Source organism: Montipora foliosa, chromosome 4, assembly GCF_036669935.1.
Source record: "Montipora foliosa isolate CH-2021 chromosome 4, ASM3666993v2, whole genome shotgun sequence".
NCBI classification, from domain to species: Eukaryota; Metazoa; Cnidaria; class Anthozoa; order Scleractinia; family Acroporidae; genus Montipora; species Montipora foliosa.
Window position 1 is genome coordinate 7867675 of NC_090872.1, and position 20000 is coordinate 7887674.

At 39.2% G+C, this 20000-nt stretch overlaps 2 protein-coding genes across 3 annotated transcripts in view; both read right to left on the reverse strand.

The window, feature by feature from the left end:
• LOC137998913 (TNF receptor-associated factor 6-like) overlaps positions 1–13413 on the reverse strand; it is a 14179-nt gene extending 766 nt beyond the window's left edge. The window contains exons 1-6 of one of the 2 annotated variants that reach the window (XM_068844750.1): positions 13065–13413; positions 12374–12437; positions 10752–10850; positions 5649–5723; positions 4943–5020; positions 1–820 (exon numbers count right to left, since the gene is read on the reverse strand). The exon at positions 1–820 is cut by the window's left edge and continues 762 nt beyond it. In XM_068844750.1, the coding sequence (XP_068700851.1) occupies positions 137–820; positions 4943–5020; positions 5649–5723; positions 10752–10850; positions 12374–12437; positions 13065–13231 (1167 nt within the window). In that variant the 5' untranslated portion in view covers positions 13232–13413 and the 3' untranslated portion in view covers positions 1–136. Of the gene's footprint in view, positions 821–4942; positions 5021–5648; positions 5724–10001; positions 10391–10751; positions 10851–12373; positions 12438–13064 lie in introns of those variants that run through there. The other variant, XM_068844752.1, reaches the window with a different exon arrangement.
• Positions 13414–17289: 3876 nt separating this feature from the next.
• LOC138000986 (TNF receptor-associated factor 6-like) overlaps positions 17290–20000 on the reverse strand; it is a 17624-nt gene continuing 14913 nt past the window's right edge. Inside the window, exons 9-11 of the mRNA XM_068847655.1 lie at positions 19952–20000; positions 19048–19125; positions 17290–18444 (exon numbers count right to left, since the gene is read on the reverse strand). The exon at positions 19952–20000 is cut by the window's right edge and continues 26 nt beyond it. Of these exons, the coding sequence (XP_068703756.1) occupies positions 17683–18444; positions 19048–19125; positions 19952–20000 (889 nt within the window). The 3' untranslated portion in view covers positions 17290–17682. The remainder of the gene's footprint in view (positions 18445–19047; positions 19126–19951) is intronic.

Genomic DNA, 20000 nt, shown 5'->3' on the forward strand with positions numbered 1-20000 from the left:
ATTTAATTTTTAAATTTTATTTTAATTTTAACTTATTTGAATTTTCGGCTGCCATTTTGGAGAAGAGTCTATTGTAGAATGGATTTAATGGCTAAAGTTATGCGTGATCGTTCATTTTTTGTTTTTGTTTTTAGTTTCAAACAACAGTTTCGAATTTGACTTTAACAAAGATGGTGCCGTAGTTTAGAGTTTGACAACATTTCATCAGTTCACCATGTGGTACGATTATAGGATAAGAAGAAACAGCGATGTTATTTACTGCACAGGGCCTCGAGTTCCAAGCCTGTTCCGGCTGGTTTCCAACGATGGTTGTGGTGAAGTTTTCCATGTCATCTTGTTGATTTTTGATTAAGCTAAACGTTACCTGTTTATGAAAAGGCCATTTCAAGCTCGAGTCATAGTCGCCTTTCATTATAATTAAATAAAAGGACCAATGAGGGATTCCCGAAAAGGAGACACCATTCGGAAGCAAACACAATCTAACTTGATAGCCACATTCACCGGTATAAAATGGCTCGCTCTCTATCTTAAATGCGTATCCGCTTGTAAGTTGTTGTACGATATTATGGAAGCCATTAATGTTCCACTTGTATATAAACGGCTTATTTTCCATCTTATAGATCCTCTCTTCAAGTTTCTTCGTGGTCTCCTTAAGGTCCTTGACATGCTTTTTAGTACTTAGAAGCTCCTCCGTTGTGTTCTTCAGCGTCGTATAAGCCCATCGCAACTCATCTTCCTGGCTTCTCAGCTTTTTACAGACCAAGGAAAGATGCCTTTGCGTTGCCAAGTGAAGATGTGCTTCAATTTCAGTTTGCGGAACCTTCATTAAAAATAAAAGGAAAGGGTTGCGCATTCGATTGAGATGAAATGTGCTTGGGTGGGGGGGGGGGGGGGGGATGCTTAGGGGATGAAATGTACTTAGGGGGTTTACATGGTACATTTTCCTCCCCTTAATTCCGTTTCCACTGAGGCTCCGTTACCCATTTCAGTCAAATGAGAGCCTAATTTCATACCTCTTTTTCTAAGGCCGAAGTGTAACTGAATATGGAACGACAACCGTGACAAAAGCATTAGAAAATAAAATATGGGCTGTATCAGTGAATATGTGCTGTAATGTGTGATAAATGGGTTGAAAAATACACAAATGTGGTTCATAGTGAGCAAAACATGGGCTTCTTGAAACTCGATATATATGTTGTTGCAGCGTCAAATATATAGGTCGAAATGATCGATTTCTTCGATCTTCGGAAAATCATCTTAACACGCGGCCGCGCGCGTGACGTGAGACAAGTAGAGGAAGCTTTCGCCATTTGGGATTGATCATAGCAGAAACCCATAAGGGTTGAAACGTGTAACGCGCATTCACAGCTTCCGAATATTCAGTGCGAACTGATTGGTTGAATGTTTCAGTGCTAAGTACCATATTTGGAAACCACTCGCTCTTGTTGTTCCAAATATGGTACTCAGCAAATTGAATATTCAGGAGCTTGTTTCCCAGCACACAAGGGGCCGTTACACGTTTCAACCCTTATGGGTTTCTGATCATAGTCAATGCTTATCTCGATCACTTTTTCGACGGGATTCTCGGCTATTATTTTCCAGGCTCGTCGGCTTATACACCACGCTGAGTTTGAGGTCATCACGCGAATTCATAGAGGCTCGGAGATGCTCTTTATTTGCTAAATTATCTTGTTAGTCGAGCTTGTTGTGCAACAAATCCCCTTGATTTCGATAGACATAACGATATTTACTCTCTTATTACAGTGTTGCGATCACTCTAAGAGACATATACACGTAATATTTCTGCCAATGATTCAAGAGAGGATCAAAGAGAAGCATTTTGCTATCGACTGGAAACTCTGCGTGGTCGTTGGAGACCGAGGTTTTTATCACCGGTACTGACAATCGAATTATGGGGAGTTTAAGAAACGACGACGGCTACGGCAACGACAACGCCAAGAAGCAATAATATTTAACAATTATTCGCCTCAGGCTCAGTGATTATTGGTGAATATTCACTTACAGTGGCAAAACGACTACTGGCAGCCATTTTGTCCGTCGAGGTGATTATCGGCTGATAATCCGAGATAGCGAGCCAATGAGAGCGCGCGATTTTGTATGATCACCTGTGTATTTATATACTAATATTGGTTAATAGAACCAAGTTGAACATGATCGTGCTGCACGTGCGGCACGTATTTGTGAACATTTCTTTCCCGTACTCGTCAAAACTACTACGTGAAATGACCAAATCACAACGTGGACGAACTAAAGTGATTCTTTCAGTCTCACTCTTTAATTCAAATCCGTCCGTACTAATCCTGTTATAGGACACTTCGCCCAATATTGTATAATATGAACAAAGTGGAATAATCATGAAATACTTACAATAGCTCAAACTTATATTTTGAAATGAAGTTTTCGTCGCCGTAGCCGTCGTGGTTTCTTAAACTCCCTATTGAGGGATTAGCTACCGACAAAAGTCTACTGAGCAATTCTTGTTCGCTCAGAGAGCGAACGATCGAGTGTCCTGTGATTGCAAGGCCTCTCTATTTTAAAGTAAACTACTCCCTTCCCCTAGGGACCGTATCATCTGAGGGATGCGGTAGAAGGATCACCTCCTTCAAAACAGCATTTGACCCGTTGTTTGTTGTCATTTTTGAAGTAACTCATGGGCGTAGCCAGGATTAGGGGGGGTCACACTGAGTCAAACAGAGGGTACTCGCATTTTCGCAACCTGAATATTGTAGGTTGTTTGAGTAAAAAACGGCTTACAAAAGGGGGGTCACGGGCACTCCCGGGACCCACTCCCCCCCCCCCCCCCCCTGATAACGAATGCGATGGTCCACCTGAAGCTGATCACAGATTGTTGCTTGATCTGTTAGATCTGTTTGGTGCTTGATTTGATACCACAAATTTCTGTGAAATGTGAGGAAGAGTCGTCCGCAGTCTATCGACTATTCGCTGTATATCTTCATCAGAAAGATTTATTTTTCGAAAAATAATTCCAGCAGTGAACGACAACCGAATTTGAGTAACAAAACCAAATTTAGCGCGAAAAATAATCTCCAGGGGTCAGGGTATTCTTGGGACCCACAATTGTGTTGTCGTGGAACACGCGCACGGCCGAGTGTTACGAAGATTTTCCGAAGATCGAAGAAATCGATAATATCAATTTTTATTAAATTCTCAACCTCAGATAATGCATTTTGCGTGCTCTGATTGGTTCACTCAATCTCGGTTATTAGCTCATATACCTTGGTTTGACCTTATATGGTAAACGATTGCGTTAAGCGTTGTTAAAGTAAACATATTTTCGCCGGAAAGCGAAATTTCTCTTTAAATAAAGTCAAAAAAAATTTTTTTTTTGTAGAAAGCTTGGATCAATTCCGACGTTTAGAAGCACGCGAAAAGGCAAGAAATGTTTTTGTGATGAGCCTGCGTCTGTCTGACCACAAGGTATTACACAACATCTCATCAGTTCTCATCAAGTTTTTTCGATTTCGCTCCGATTTGCTCACTTTTTTCGCTCGTATTTCGTACTTCCAAATTTTTGGAGTTTAAGGAATTTAATAAAACAATTATTCCATTCGCGCTTGTTGGATATGAGACTGGTTATAGCCAACTCGGCGCGTTTACCATCTGATATCCAACGCGTACTTATGGAATAATTGTTAAATATATTTGATGCTGCAACAACATGTATATCGAGTTTCAAGAAGCCCATGTTTTTCTCACTATAAACAATATTTGAGTGTAAGTTTCAACCCATTTATAACACGTTACAGCCGTATTCAGTGGTACAACCAATATTTTATTTTTGGACACTTTTGTCACCTTTGTCGTTCCATAACTGTAGGCCGGCGGCATTGGTATAATGAAGTAATTGCGCGGGCGTGAGAGGAGGTGGCCACAAATCAACGAAAACATGTGGAGTTCACCTTGCCACGAAAGCTCTTACTCTTCACAAGCAAAACAGTGCACATTGGTATAAGCACATCTCCTAATACACTTCAAACGTTTAACTTGTAGAGGATAAAAAGTAACGGGAGTCATTTTTTTCAACCACAACAGATTTCAGTATCTGGTGTCACGCAAATGACAATTCGGAAATTCTCAAAAACAAAAACGTTACGGAACTGGTAAGTGGTAAAAAGATTTATTTGTCGATCATCTTCAACCGCGCATAGATAAAAATCCAGAAGAAATCGAGATTTTGAGTTTAGAGTTTGAAAATAGCGGGAAATCGAAAGGTTTTTCAACAGCCAATCAAATGTGGCCTTTTTTGGATTTGACCAGGCTTTCTCTTTTCCGACCGCTGGTCAAGGGGACGAGATTGGTGGTCGAGCAACTTCGGAAGGCAAAGAAATGTACCCAAATGAAAACCGCTTTTGCAGAGCAAGGAGAAATATTGTTTTTTGTCATTTAATATACAGGTTCGTTTCGTTCTCGTGGTGGTCGCCGTGATCATTGTTTAAGTTCTATAGTATGTGGCTTTCACGTTGGCATGATTGGTGGACGAAATCAACAGATCTCTCATTGGCTTCTTTTGTTCGTCCACCAGCTTTTTTACATTACATAATTCAATTGAGACTGGTTGCCGTCGCATTAGGGAGTTAACGCTGGTGTTACATCAAGTTCTATTTTTCAGTGTACCCCTAGGGATTAAAAAACCATAGAGTTGACTGTAGACTACTGTTACACTGTGTTTCTTTCAAGTGTGACCGCGACCAGTGTCACCTGAGTCTGAAGATAATGAATGCAAACCACTTATAAAAAACTGGATTCCCTTTTCTTTAGATCCTCATCTTTCAACGTAACCACGAATAAATAGCTCTCTCTTCTAGGTGAACTTTAGGGAATGCATTTTGGAATGATTGTGTTTAGTTTTTATGCCTGTGAACGAGTAAAGGTTACAAATATGCAGCCTCCCTGAAATTACCTTTTTGGTGCAGCCCATCTCGGCGTAGGGGCAGGGAATTGGTCGCAGAGAACAGTGATCCGCAGTGTGCGATGAAATCTGTGGAACGAATTAAAATTTATTATTACACGAGCGTGCATTTAATCGAAAAGTATCACATCCTACCTCCCTAATCACAGCTGATTTAGTTTTTTTTTCAGAAGTTAGCTCACAAGATCCACTGGCTTCAGTTTGGACGTATACTGTTTAGTAATTTTGCATACAAGGCTTTTAATATGTATTTATGGGGTTTGCGGTCATCTCAAACAAGGAGCCTGGAGGATTTGCCCTCAACTAGATCGCTTAAATGAAGTCATCAAGCGCTGAAAACTGTCACGCTTAAAGAATGAAGAACTGGATGCTTGATGGCTAACTGACGGGTAGCGACACTTTCTGACAGGGAAATGACTAGTATCCATTATTATCGGTTTTCGGTTGAGTTTCAAAATTAATTTGAGGCTGCTAAAAAATCCGACATCAAAGCTTTAGCCAATCGGAGGAAAAACCAATTATAACAAGCTCGCTCGCGTTTTTTCCGCGCTTGGAGCCGGCCTCTTGCACTTGCTCTGCGTTATGATTGGTCCACACTGTTATATTCCCCTGTTGTGATTGGCGAAAGGGTCTGGCTTCACAACACTAAAGTGAACTTGCAAGCAACTGGTATAAGGATTAAATTCTAAAATCAAACCTCCTCTCTGGGGACGAGTTCTCCACAACCATTTGGACAGTTGACTGGAAGTCTTCTACACTCATTAAAGTGAGCCTAAAATGCATAAGCTTTCGTTAGATTGCGACTTTGAAGTCTCTGGAGATTTTCTTTCAGTTCCACTAGGGAACACAAACCGGTTAACTGAACATGTGACCCACCAAACTACAAGGCTGGAGGTCATTAATTTATAACTCCAGCAGGACGAACGCTCAGCTGGTTTTTAAATAACTGAGGAGTAAGTGCTGCCCTTGTAGTGAAGCAAACGGTTCAACTCTGATGTCTTATGAAATAAAAGAAGGCTGAACTTAACCCCTTGTCTTACAACCCTCGCTCATGAATTTCTCTGGGAAGTTAAGGAACTTCAAACACTGTTAGCAAAAAGTAGGGCAAGAAGTTCCCGTTGTAGTGGACAAGACCGCGCTTTTCGACAAATTCAGTCAAAAAAATCATCTTGCGGTATTGTTATTTGAGGACGCCAGGAGCACGGAATTGCTATCTTTTTCCAAATCGACTTATTAATTTTCACTTCACCAGGCAAATCACTGGAGAAAATATTGAAAATAAATCCACGGCATTTTAACCTGTCACTCAAACGATAAAGTTCTTTTCTTTCTGAAGGTCGTGTAGTCCTGTTCCGGGACTCCCTCTTACCCGTCCCTGATAATTGGCCTGGAACCCAGGCGGGAAAAGAGAGAATCCTGCAGGTATTACTTGCAAGCGCATGCTCGGAACGACGCCATCATTTTCCCCCAAAACTGGGGGAAAAACCATATTTGGAAAGAGAGTCCTATTTATGTTGCCAAGTTTCCGGAGGCATTTGATTTTGCATTTGAGAAATGTCAGTTTAACTTTGTGCCCAAGGCGGAAAAACTTCAAGCTATCCATGCAGTCGTTATATCGATAATGATGTTTTTGTTAAAGAAGCAACAGGAGTTGGCAAGTCTGTTTGTTACGTTGAAGTTCCTTATGTTTGTGATTTTCTTCGATCCGAGTGCGATGTTACAATGTAGTTCTAAATCAGACCTTCTAATCGTGATTCCCTTAAAAGCACTTATGGAAGATCAGATTTATGACATACGAAAGTGTGGAATTTCGCGCCTGAAACTTCATGGTGAATTCCCAACTGAACATGATTTTGGCGCAGACAAATATCAAAATTTTGATATGCTCTCCCGAGAGTCTTTACGAAGAATCCGTGCGAGAACAGCTGCTGAAATTGCAAAAAAATATCGTACGCATGGCTGTTAACGAGGCCTACTGTGTGTTACAGTTGTAAGTATAAAACTGTTGGTTGTGGATGTGAATCGCTCAGCAATTACTAATAAATCTCCTGCTGGAACTCTTGTTTATTGATCATTACTTCTCTCGATCTATAATTTCTAGTTATATGATGACCCCACTGATCCAGTGTATTGATATTTGAGGTGCACAGTAATTATTGAAACTGTGATTCCATTTTGTCTTAGGAGTTTAGTTTGGATACCCTATGTAATTATATAAAACATCAGAACCAGATTGATCAGAATCAATTTCTGGCCCACCATACAAATATTGACCATTGGAAATTTTTTCGACCAATTTTGTCATCCACCTCTTCAATTCTCCCATGTCAAGACACTCCAAGAGGTTTTCAGGGTGGTTAGGAAATAAAGAGTGACATCGTCCTGGAATTTTACTAAACACATCTCGCTGGGACAATTCCCTGAACATGATTTCAACATTATCAGCAGAGCTCATTGTGCTGTGTCCTTTAGATTGGGGAGGTACACCTAAGACTGTCAATATTTGTTAAAATAGTTTGTCCCTTTGATTGTGAATGACAATATCTCAGTGCACTTGTTTCATTTAGATTCTTTTGAAGCCTTGCAAAGTGCATGGTCTTTAATATCTCGAACCTCGTGCCCAACCCTCTGATCTATCGGAATACATCCACCTGCCTTTCCAGTGTCACTGAAGTACTTGCCCCATTTTAACTTTGCATATTTTTCAAATAATCACTTATGTGATTATCCTAGAACAATTATTTACCAATTTTCACCTAACCTTTGGTGAATAATTGTTAATTATTGACTTCAAATAGTACTCAATCTATCAAACAGGATATCCATTCAGTTGCAATTTTCCAACTGATAATTTTTTACACCTAAGTTAAGCATATTGTTAATATCATTAACACTTCAGCTTTCAATAAATATGAAATACTCTTAACTTGAAGCTCTAGAATATTGACAGTCTAGATAATACATGGTTAAACTACTGACATAGTAACACTGGTTTCCACTTTTCAGTAATAATAATAATCCTCCCAATGTTGCTCTTGTGAAGCCACTCAGTCCTTTGTCCTTGAGTGGCTTTGTAGCTCAAGTGGTAGATCTCATTGAACCACCTGAATTTTTTAGGTGTCTGTAAACAACAATAATTTGCTTAATTGTCCAGGTAAGTGTGAGGATCACTTCTCTCTTTTGGCTAAAACCAACAATTCAAATTACACTCATTTCATTTATCACTGACAACTCTGTTCTCCAATTTTCAAGTTATATCTTTCTTCCTTGATTGAAAATTATGTTTTTACAAACTGTGCAGTAAGATTTTCATGATAAGTAAATAAACATTATATTTGTATAGAATGTATATTTTAAAAATGTCAACATCATGGGCTAGTGCTTTGGGCCATCCAGTTTATATTTTATCCATTCATTTATCCAGCTACAACTATTTATTTCTTTAGTGTGCATTGCTCAATGATGTTAGAAAGATAAAAAAGTTCTTAATAAATAATATAAATACAATACATGTATTTATTTCATCTTTTTGTGCACAATCAAGTCTTACTATACAGTACATGTGATTTTTTATGTGCAAGGAATGACACCAAAAAAGGTCAATTTAATATTTTGTCCCCTCTAAACAGCCATATTGAGGTATACTTTCTCTTTGATATTTCCATGTTTTTTGCAGTTTATACTACAAGTTGCCCTACACCAAGAATAAAGTAAAATATAAATGTAATGAACAAACAATGGTGCATAATGTTCCATCATGCAAAATTAATGTATACCAATTAATTCATTGACAATGTTGAAACCAAGTTTCAATATGGGGACATTATTGATATGATAGCTAAATGAAGAAATTTTTAAAAAAATAGTTGTTTAATACTGGTTCACTAACTGATACAGTAATATTACTGATGTATTTACTTTAAATCCTGAATAATTGATGTGCCAAAAGCATTTAAGATCAGCGGCTGTACATTCAGAGCATTTCCTCCAGATTAAGATAAATTCACATTATATTCTCTGCAGTGAATATGAATGAGCATGGAATGTTAACATCAAATACTGCAAGTAGTTAACGTGCCCCTGTGATAAAAAAAACCACTTCCTTTTTTCCTTCAGATTTTGAAAGTGTGTTTGCTTAACACCTGACTGGCAAAATTTTGAGCTTTGATTTTTATCCAAAGGCCGTTTACTTTGAGTGTAAGTTTTGGATTTCACGGTCCGCCATTACTCACATTCAAAACTGACCAATTGGACCTCAGACGGTTGGATCCAGGGAAAAGTGACGTCAGAGGCTCACTAGCTTAAAATTTCAGCGTGTGAACGCAGCTTATTATATATGCAAAGCGTGAGTTTAAAAGTCTGAAAGCCCAAAACCCCCGTGCTGCATATTAATTCTGCGGCGTACACATGTATTGCATTCTTAAACTAGTGAGGCTTTGACGTCATTTTCTCCTCGATCCAGCTCTCTGACAAGAACATAATGTTAGTAATGGCGGACCATTAAATAGGAAAATTTCAGTTAAAATAAAGAGGTGTCTTTTTGAAATCAAGGCTTAAAACGTAGGTCACTTAGTGTTTTGTTAACATCACCTATTGTCATTAATGTGCCAACCAGAGCCTCACTGGCTGTCGAACCAAATGATCTTTTGTTCTTGTGGTTGGCACATTTCAATAACAAAAGCAATGTTCATAAACAGATATCTTCCCTATTATCCAATAAAGTAATAAGTTCTTATGCACTACCGGTAATTGATCCCTTTTAGCAATTTTTTAAAAATCAAGTATACCCTTATGATTACTATGTAATTATGAATATTATTTCGGTTTCATTGAATAAAAGAACGTTAAATGTTTAAGTTAGTATGTACATGCCTTGAGAGTGTTCGCATATGCAAGTCAAATAAACGCAGTGAACTAAGCAAGAATTCACCTTTCGTCTAACAGTAGACGGAATTCCGCCCGACGTATCTGTCGCGATAATATTGAAAACAAATGTTCTTTAAGAGAATGCAAAACATCTGATAATGCTAAACGATGACTCAACACATACCTCGAGCTTAATTCTAGATCTTCCATTGATTCGCTGTGCGAGCATTCGAATTCTACTTAGATTGAATCGAAGCCCTCGAGATCGAGAATTTCGCTTAACCTCGTTGTAACATTTTCTGCAGGTAGCACACTCTTCCCAACGAAGGACTTTGATCGGGTTTTCACACTTGGCGCATTTGCTGTCATACATCCACTTACATGGAGAAATAAAAGCTGTGAACTTGTAATATTGAGCTTACTCTAAAAGAGCGTTGCTTCCCCAGCAAACTAAAAGGATTGCTTACAAAAGCGTGAATAAAGAAAAAAATTCCGCCATTTGAGGTTAAAGAGACCGCCTTCAAGGTATAAAACGAAAGATGGAAGAAGCACAAAGTTGAAATCATCGCTTCGAACGCCATCTTTGTTTACATCAAAGCGCGCGGTTTGGAAACTGGATGCTACAATCTTCAACAGCCAATCAGACAAAAGTCTCCTTTGTTCTACTTTTTGCAATCTGATTAGCTCGTTCTGAGCATGCGCTTGCAAGTGATACAGGACTCTCTCTTTTCCCGCCTGGGTTCCAGGCCCATTTTCAGGGCGGGGTAAGAGGGAGTCCCGGAACAGGACTAAAGGTCGTGCGACACGCAAAGGCAAAGAAGCGGTCATGTTGAAACAAGCATAGATTTGAGGGGAGGTAACCGAGATTGTGGAGCCTAGTCGCTGCGAGGCCAATCATCATGAAGGCGAGGTTACAGTTAGCCCTAACACCAACCTCTTTTGATCTTAGTTCGCCAGTCCATTGACAACCTCTTGGACACTTGATAATGAAGGAACGGACCTTCCTTTCCGTTGCTTTGTCGAAGAAAATATCCTTGAATAAAAACAACGCAACTGAAGTGAAGAAAAGCTGTTTTACTGTTTTTACCCATTTTGCTCAAGGGGAACAAAAGGGGACTACAGGAAATCTCGCATTATTGGACGATTTTCTTTGATTTGGCTTGTACAAGTTCGTAAGGGGCTTTCCGTTGCCCTTATTTTTTAAATAAACATAACTAAGTAAAGATGAATGGAAAAAAGGGAATTCAGAACGACGTTTCGACCGCGTTTCGGTCATTATAAAAATAAAAGATATAATTAATGAAGTAAAATATGTAAGAAAAAGTACAAATACACTCTTTTTTTATAAGAATGTTGTTTTTCCGGCCCAGGCTGAATATTCTTATTTTTCTGCCAATTTTAGGCTGAAAATATTCTTGTACTTAATTTATAGCTTATGACATTTCCGTTTTAGAATTTATTGGGGTATCAATTACAAGTGTTTGGTATCTAGATCTGTATCGCGTTAGAAGTGCTCCATCGCATCGCTATAGCTAGTGCAGGTTTTTTCGTTTTGTTGGCTGGTTTCGCCGTTCAGAGAAAGGAATAATTTTATACGGTAAAGTTGAAAACATAAAATTGTATTGTATTTACACCTTCTTTCAACACAAAATTATATCTATCCTCTTCAAAATCTCAGCCTCGGCTTTATTCTCGGGGGTGGAAGCTGAATAATGAATAATGAATAACGAGTATAAATAAAAAATTAATAATGAATAATTGGGTCTGTAAACGTCGGAATAATGAATAACGCAGTTGGATGCCAGTGGAATAATGAATAACAACAATGAATAATAAATAACCTACAAAAATTTAAAAAGAATAATGAATAATTCGAACAAAACACACAAAGAATAATGAATAATCGTGGTCCAGTTATTCAGCTTCCATCCCCGATTATTCTTAAAATATTCTTCAAATTTCGCAAATTTCAGCCTTGGTATTCTTATAAAATATATTCTTATAAAAAAAAAAAAGAGTGTTCTTCTACAACGGAGTTGGTGTTAAAACAATAGAAGACAATAAAAGCATGCAAAAAATTTAGTCAATTAAAAATTTTCGAGCGAACACCCGAGAAAGTCAACTAACAAATACAGGCTAGGGGCTGGTTGGTAACAGATGCGAAATGGCGGGAAGTTAAGCCGCTGGTTGTAAACCAACAATGTCTTGTATACCATTTTAAATGTGCCCTGTACGATACAGGTGATGTTGGCCGATACACGCCGTCGTTTACACCAACGCATCGAGAACACAACAACCGGTCCTCCTAATTAGGAATGCATTTCCGCGTGAAGCATGGCTTAATTAACCCAAAAGGATCTTAAGCAAAAATTTTACTGTCTAATCAATAACACGGTATCCTTTCCGTATAAATCAAGAAGAGGTAACAGAGCGTAAAAAATTGTCACCTGCTGAGCCAAACCTCTTACATTAATTCCCCTTAAAGTGACAACTACATCTAAATCCAGTCACGTAGTCTTAATATTTTTCACTAGCAGCTTAACGCAACAAACTTACTTTGTTTCTTCTCAGGACGTTTTGGTCGAGAGGACAACTGAGAAGCTGTCCATCGCCCTCCTGCCTGTTTATTGAATAAATCATAACCTCAAATAAGTATATCCTATTTTGTCATCAAGTCCCCCCTTGGTTGGAGAGGCCGGTTTAAAGGCCCAAAGGTGATGAGGAAGAGTAACCGCAGATCCAGGGTTACTCTAGCGATATCAGATTTCTTGTTTTGCCCGAAGTAAAAAAAAAATTGAGCAGAGGGCCGCGTGGCAAAATGTCATCTCTATTAAGTCTCCTTACGGTAAACTGTCGTCTGCAAAAGTGGTAAGAGCATAAAAATAGCTAAAACTATTGCTGATCACTGGCATTTTTGAGATTGCTAAACTGCTTTATTTTCCCAAAAAGTGTTTTTTTCTTGTCCGAGGGAAGCATTGAGTCAGCACTTTGATCTTATTTAAATGTAATCAGTTGTCTTCGACCACTCGGTGCTGTACCGAACTTGTGGTGTATTCTTCCTTACACGTTAACAATGTGTCTTTCTTATATGGTACCTTCACGCCCAGTATTCAGTTGGCAAGGGGCCTTATTGAATACACGATAACTTCAGCCTAAATGTAAAAATTCGCTAGTTTTCTATCTGCGGAAGACGTTATCCTGCGTTTGCATCCCGACGCGACCAACCCAACATAGTGCGCTCAGTTACCTCATGAAGTGTCTTTCAAGGCACACTTCGCAGAATCTGTGGCCACAGACCCTGGTTTGAACCGGATTTTTCAACGGGTGGTGACAGATTGGACACAGCCAATCGTGTTCTATATCATGCAAAAACTCCTCATCGTATCCTCCAAATGCACCTTGCTGTTCCGCCATGCTCTGATGTTTGATAATTATGGTTCATTCTGGAACCCTTGCATCTGATCACATGATATGCCTCTGCGCCGGGGCGTAACAGACAGCCGTGACGGAAATAAGCTCATGGAACAACGAAACGACAAATTTTCGTTCAAGAGTAATTTGCTTGAGCATAAACATGCAAAGATAAAACTCAAAAACCAACGCTTCAGCATCTTCATTACATCATTTTCAAGGTTAAGTAACAAATTAGGCGATGGGAATATTAAGAACAGTTTCAAGTGTCTTATTATGCAGATTTAGAGACTTGAGACTGTTATTAATATTCACATCACATATTTTGTTCGTTCCTTTAAAATAGTAGGGAGTTTAAACAAGAACAACAGCAACGAAAACGTCACTCCAAAATATAACTTAGCCGCTTTTGCAAGTATTTCAAGATTATTCCGTCTTGTTAACCTTGTACAATACCGGCAAACTATGCTGCAACTGAATGAGTACGAACGATTTTAAAGTAAAAATAGATTAATGAATGTTTCATTGTTAGGCTCCGTTCAAATAGTCTCCCACGCGCACACTCTTAGGGCCTCGTCACGCGTTTCTCCCCCACGAGCGTTTGCTGAAACGAGCCGGAATTTACGTAGACCAATCACAACGGACTTCCAGATTCTGGAATTGCACTTTAGACCCTGAAAAATTTTGCTTACGGTCATGGTCACTGCAAGAAGATGGGCTTCGTGTGTTGGGCATTTAAAATCGCTGAATTAAATTCTTATCAAAGAGAAACTGGAGTGTATAAATTTCATGCTTTGGCTTAGATGTTATCGGCTCTTCACAGAATGAGTACGGTAGAATTCGTATGGTTGAAACATTTTGCTCTCGTGCGATTCAAACCTATTTGTGGCGTTCACTTGGGATTGATATCATAGTTACATTTCTTTCCGCGCTATTCCTGTTAAGTCTTTTCGTTTAAATAACCCCATTTCTTGTAGTCCTTCTAAGAAACACTGAGTACGAACGATCGGTTTGCAACACAAAAACATAAAATCAATTTTCAGAGACGATCATCGCCAAAGGCAGACTGAAAATTTCAAGCTTAAATTTAATGGATCTTTTGCGAGCCTTTTTTTCGCTACTGTCCTAGTTGGGGGAGGAACGCGTGACGAAGCCCTAAGAGCGTCTGCGTGGGAGGCTACCTGCAACATCGTTGGTCAACAACTCCCAACATTGCAACATCGTTGGCCAACAACTCCCAACCTTGTTGGGTGTTACATGTTGCGTCCGTTTGGACCCCCTGTTGCACGTTGTGGCGTGTCACGGTTGGGAGTTGTTGCAAGAAGTTTGAAGCTGGTCAAACTTTTGAGCCAACGACTCCCAACAATTTCGATTTCTTTGTTCCGTGATCGCCGAAGCGTAGCGCATCAATGTTGGATCCGCTTGCAAAGCTCTCTCTCTTCCAACATTGTTGGGGCCATCACGCACGCGCATTAGATATGGTCTCCACGGAGATAGCAACGTTTTGTTGAAAACAAGATTGCAGCAGAATTTTGAAAGTTCCCCAAATCTTAGAGGTCGTATCTTTGCCATAATACACTGCACGTCCTTACATTGTTGGAAGTTTTTGCATCGGTTTAATTGCATACAACTGCCAACAACATCCAACATCTGCCGAACCAACAACTTCCAACAATGTTGGATTTTAACTTGTTTTTTCAACAATGTTGGGAGTTGTTGCGTCAGTTTGCACGGAGCCATATATGTTCACGTTATCGCCAAAGCTTACAATTTGGTGATTTCAAGTTGTTGTTTTGTGGAGTACGGCAAAAAATTGCAGGGAAATTCGAGCCGCACGTGCAGCACAATAATTTTTCTTTTTTAACCAATAATATTTTCGCGTTTCGTGGTCCTGCCGTTGCCTTAGCCGGCGTCCTCGCTTAAATTCCCCAAGTGACACGAGGACGCCGAAACGTCGATTTCAACTTTACAGCATATGAAATAAAAGCCAATTAAATTAGATGTTTGTTTCTGAAGAGAAGGGAAAACCAAAGTACCCAGAGAAAATCTCTGAGAACTGAAAAGAGAACCAATACATCGCAATTCAAACCACGAGTAATACTGAATCCGGGAAGGAACACAGGTGTGAGGACTAGACAATGGATTCTTATATTTTTCAGTTCTTTTTACTATCGTTGACGAAGGGAAAATCGTCTAAAAATGACTTTTACCTAAGAAATAAGTCAGCTTAAGTTATAAAATTCAGTTACGATCAAAAAAGAACAAACTCTCTGAACTGTACTCCTTTAACTGCATGCGGAATAATACTGAGCCAGCACCCGGCCTCTAGTCAACAACCTGGAAGTTACACCGAAATTTCTTCTTATGCTATTAGGCTCTTAAGTGACAAAGACGAAAGATTTGTAACCTCAAAATAATCTTCAAATTTGGTTAGATGTGCCACAGTTTCTCTCTGGAGCACTCTGATTGCCTGGTTTTCGGTCGAAATTTTACAGTAGGACACCATTACCATGGAAACGTTCCGCTTCCGTAATTTTTCTCTCTCCCGGGGAATTCAAGTTTAGGGAAAACAAAAATTTTTTAAAAAGCGGAATTTAATCTTTCATCACAACATCACAATATCTAGTTTTACGTGTAAAAGGTTACCTTTCAAAGTTCGCTCATGGAAGACGAAGATTACGAACAATTACGGAGCGGAGAAGTTTCGGATCAGTCAAAGAAACGATGCCATATAATAAACAACTTACTAACTACACTTTCTCGGGACCGTGCGGGGGAATATTGGCCCTTGGTCGTTTTTTTAGGTCCTCGCTGCGCTCGGTCCGTATACAGCTGCCACGACCTCGGGCCAATATTCTCCAGTACGGCCCTCGCGTTCGGTTAGCAAGAGGTTAGTATGGCTTGTCTTTTTAATTAAAGGTTCGCGGCCAGCGAATACAATACAAACCCTGACTTTAAAGCAACAGATTGCTAATACACAAGTAATAGTCAGGAGACAAAAAATTAATAAATTCATAATAATGGGAAACTAAAAAGGTATAATGAAACTATAAAACAAGTATTCAGAAAAGCCAGCAGCCAATGAGTAGGTGCGTAGAACTTCATTGCATTTGTAGAATGGCGTTTTTGCAGAGTTCTTTTTAGATTAATTTTCCCGCGAAACCAGACCTTTCCAGCCAATCACAAGTCTTGCATGAGCAATTTTACCCATAGGATTGAGAATGACCACTCGTGAAAACCAAATCGTATTTATGAACTCGTCTAAAAATAGCTTAATCTGTGAAAATGCGGTTATATAGACTTAGTATTGGAGTTGTAGAAATAAAAGCAAAGGATAAATGAAGTTAATTATTTCTAAAGGCGCAGCAGTCGTTATTGATTTCAAAAAAGGGTGTATCGCAGGTAATAATTTAACTTAGAGGGGAGGCTGAAAGTTGCAGAGTTTGCTACCAGTAACAGACAGGGAATGAGGGACATGTGCGATGGTCCTAACACCAGAAATGAAGAGTGAATGGCAAGTGGAGCAGAGGTTCATATACAAGTATGATAGCTAAACATGTTGGCAATGTATCGTAATGCAACTTGTAATCTACCGTAAAGGTTTAAACGGGGAAACGGCAGACTGTTGCTTGCCACAAAAGCATCAAAATTATCTTATTCTAAGTTGTCTTTCTCTCTTTTTAGAAGTTCGTCACCAAAGGTTATTGACCTAGGCGATGGCTGGTAGTGCAATATTTACTCTGATAAAGCTAAACTACTCACATCAGCACCTAAAATTGCATCTGGGAATACGTAGAACAAGACGAACTAAGAAGAACTGAGATTTCCAATCCTTATGACGAGTATTTCAAAAAGTAGTATTGCAGTTCAATTTAGATTTATATTTCACGTCCACAAAAACGACACATAAAAAAACACTAGGCTTCGCGAGAAAAAAAGGCAACAGATAGGTAGACCTATCTTTTATGGGATGATTTTAACTGTTACCCTTTGTCAATCTCCTAAGATTTCAAGTTTATTTTGTCTAACTCTAATTTTAAGGGCAAAATGGTTAAAAACGACTACGTTCATACAAAAACTAGAATGATTTTACCGCTGTTCATTGGGAGAACCCCTTAAGGACGAAAAGGTTAAAAGAAACGTGAATCATGGACTAAATTGGTGAGGCATTTTCAACTTTCTTGTCCATGTTTCCAATAACTTTTTTTCTAATCTTCTTAACGGCTTGCCCTTCCCCAAAAAATAATGTCGAGATACGGCTGGGCAAACTGCACTTACTCCAGAACAACATTCTTTTTGGCAGAGTGGGGCAGTGATCATTATGGTCCTTTTGTTCAAGTTATGGCCCAAAAGTTCTAAAAATGCAAAAAGCCACACCTATATTTGTCCAGGATTGTAGACTTCGCTTCGATGGCCTAAGTTATGCGCGATCGTTTGTTTGTTTGTTTTCGGTTTCAAGAAACAGTTTCGAATTTTGCTTGAATAAAGATTGTGTCGTCCATAATGTACCTCCGTTTCGTCAGTACATCATGTGGTACGAACGCAGTAATTCCCCTACCTCTGTTAAATAATCGGCCTCGGGGCCTCGAGTTCCAATCTTCTTGTCGTTGGCTTTCTGGGGTGGTTTTGGTGATATTTTCACTGTCATTTAAATTCTCCTGTTGATCTATTAAGGTAAAAGTTACTCGTTTAGCAAAAGGCCATTTCAAAATGGAATCAAAGTCGCCTTTCATTATAATGAAGTAAAATGAGAAGTGATTGTTTTTCCCAATGGAGATACCATTCGGATACAAAAGCAATCTAACTTTATAACCACATTCAGCGGTATAAAATGGATCACTGTGTATCGTAACTACGTCTCCTGCCTTAGCCCGATTCAAGACCTCCTGGAAAGCATCGATCTTCCACGTGTATATGAAGGGTTTATTTTCAAGAGCATTGATCCTCTCTTCATGTTTCTTTGTGGTCTCCTTGAGCTGCTCTTTAGTATTTCGCAGCTCTTCTTCTGTATTCTTCAACTTTGTACAGGCCAAGTCAAGCTGTTCTTTAGTATTTTGCAACTCTGTCTCTGTGTTCGTCAACTTTGTACAGGCCAAGTCAAGGTGGTCTTTAGTTTTCCGCAAATCTTCCTCAGTGCTCCTCAACTTAGTACACATCATGTCAAGATGATTTGCCATTTCAGAGTGAAGATGAGATTCAATTCCAGGTTGCGGAGCCTGCAGTAAAAATATCTTCTCACTAAATGTAATGAAGGAAAAGGTTGCACGTTGTATTGAGATGAAACGTGCGGACTTTTAAACCAACCAGTTATAATCGCGATTGTACTAAAAGAGATGTTGCATGTTAACCCCAGCGAATGAAATGAAGAGATTTATTTCAATTTTGATATTGACTCGGGGATACTCGGAAAAAATTGTCGAAATGGAGCATATTTGCGATTGCACAGAAAGAGATGTCATATGTAAACCCGGTTTTAATATACATGCAAAAATTTCAGCGTATTGATTGGCTGAGAGCACGTCAATTAATCCTAAACAGAGTGCAGAAAAGTGAAATTAGTGCAGACTGTTGAAATTTGTGCTATAAAGGTGTAATTTTTGATGTATATCATTAATAAGTAATCGCATGATTTTTCTCGAGCACTTGTTAATTTTTTCAAAGATTACAAGTTGCCTCTTTTCCCGAATCTAAAACGTGCATTAATTGTCTATAAATCAAAAGCGCGTGAGAGAGAGAAAGAGAGAGAGAGAGCAGCAATATAAAAACAGACTTAAAAATTCAGCGTTATGTGCCCACTTCCTCCAAAGTACTTCAAATACCTTTTTGTTGCAGCCTATCTCAGCGTAAGGGCAGGGAATTGGTGCCAGAGAACAGCTATCCTTAGTATGCGATAAAATCTGTATAACGTAAAACAAATTGAAATTCATCGTTACACGAAAGTTGATTTCACAGACAAGTATCACATCCCACCAGTACCTCCCGGCCTAATCTCAGTTGATTTAGTTTTCTTTCAAAAGTTAGTTAACAAATTCGTTATAAGCTAGCCTCGAAGGATTTTGAACATTTGAATAACATTTATCGCTGTTTCTCACCAATGGATATTCGCTGGACCTTGCAACTTTGTCAAAGAGAAGTAAATTTATCCGTGTGGCCATCGACAAAGTTTGAGCGTGACTGATGCCGGAGAAGTGTGATTTTATCGGCGAGATGTGAGGCAAGCTAGAAAAATAATTTCCAGCCTTTCTTTTATTTATGTACGAGTGACAACCCGGGAAGTTGAGAAGTCGCTTAAAGGAGGCTGGGAACAGTTTCTCCTTTTTTCAAACAAAGAAACACATTCTGTCCTTAGATACAGTTAGGGTAATCATATCAAGACGAAATTTGGCCAGGGTATTAAGTACCTGCCCCGGGGCGATGGCCCGAGTTTGGCGAGCGATGGCTCCGGTTGTATCATACGGGATTCAAGCGGTTAATCTACTATCCCTGGGATATGCACATTTATGACTACGGTTTGAAGACGTGGTATGCCTATGGCATCCCACGCAATTATGACTTGCTCGCACGCGTTTTTCCCGTGATTGGAGGCGGCCGCTTGCATTGGCTCTGCGTTATCATTGGTTCATACTGTTTTATTCCTCTGTTGTGATTGGCCAACATTGCAGCCTACACTTAATTGAACGTGTAGAAACTGGTATAAGTACTGAATTCCAATTGAAATCAAACCTCCTCTCTTGGAGCGAGTTCTCCACAACCATTTGGACAGTTCACTGGA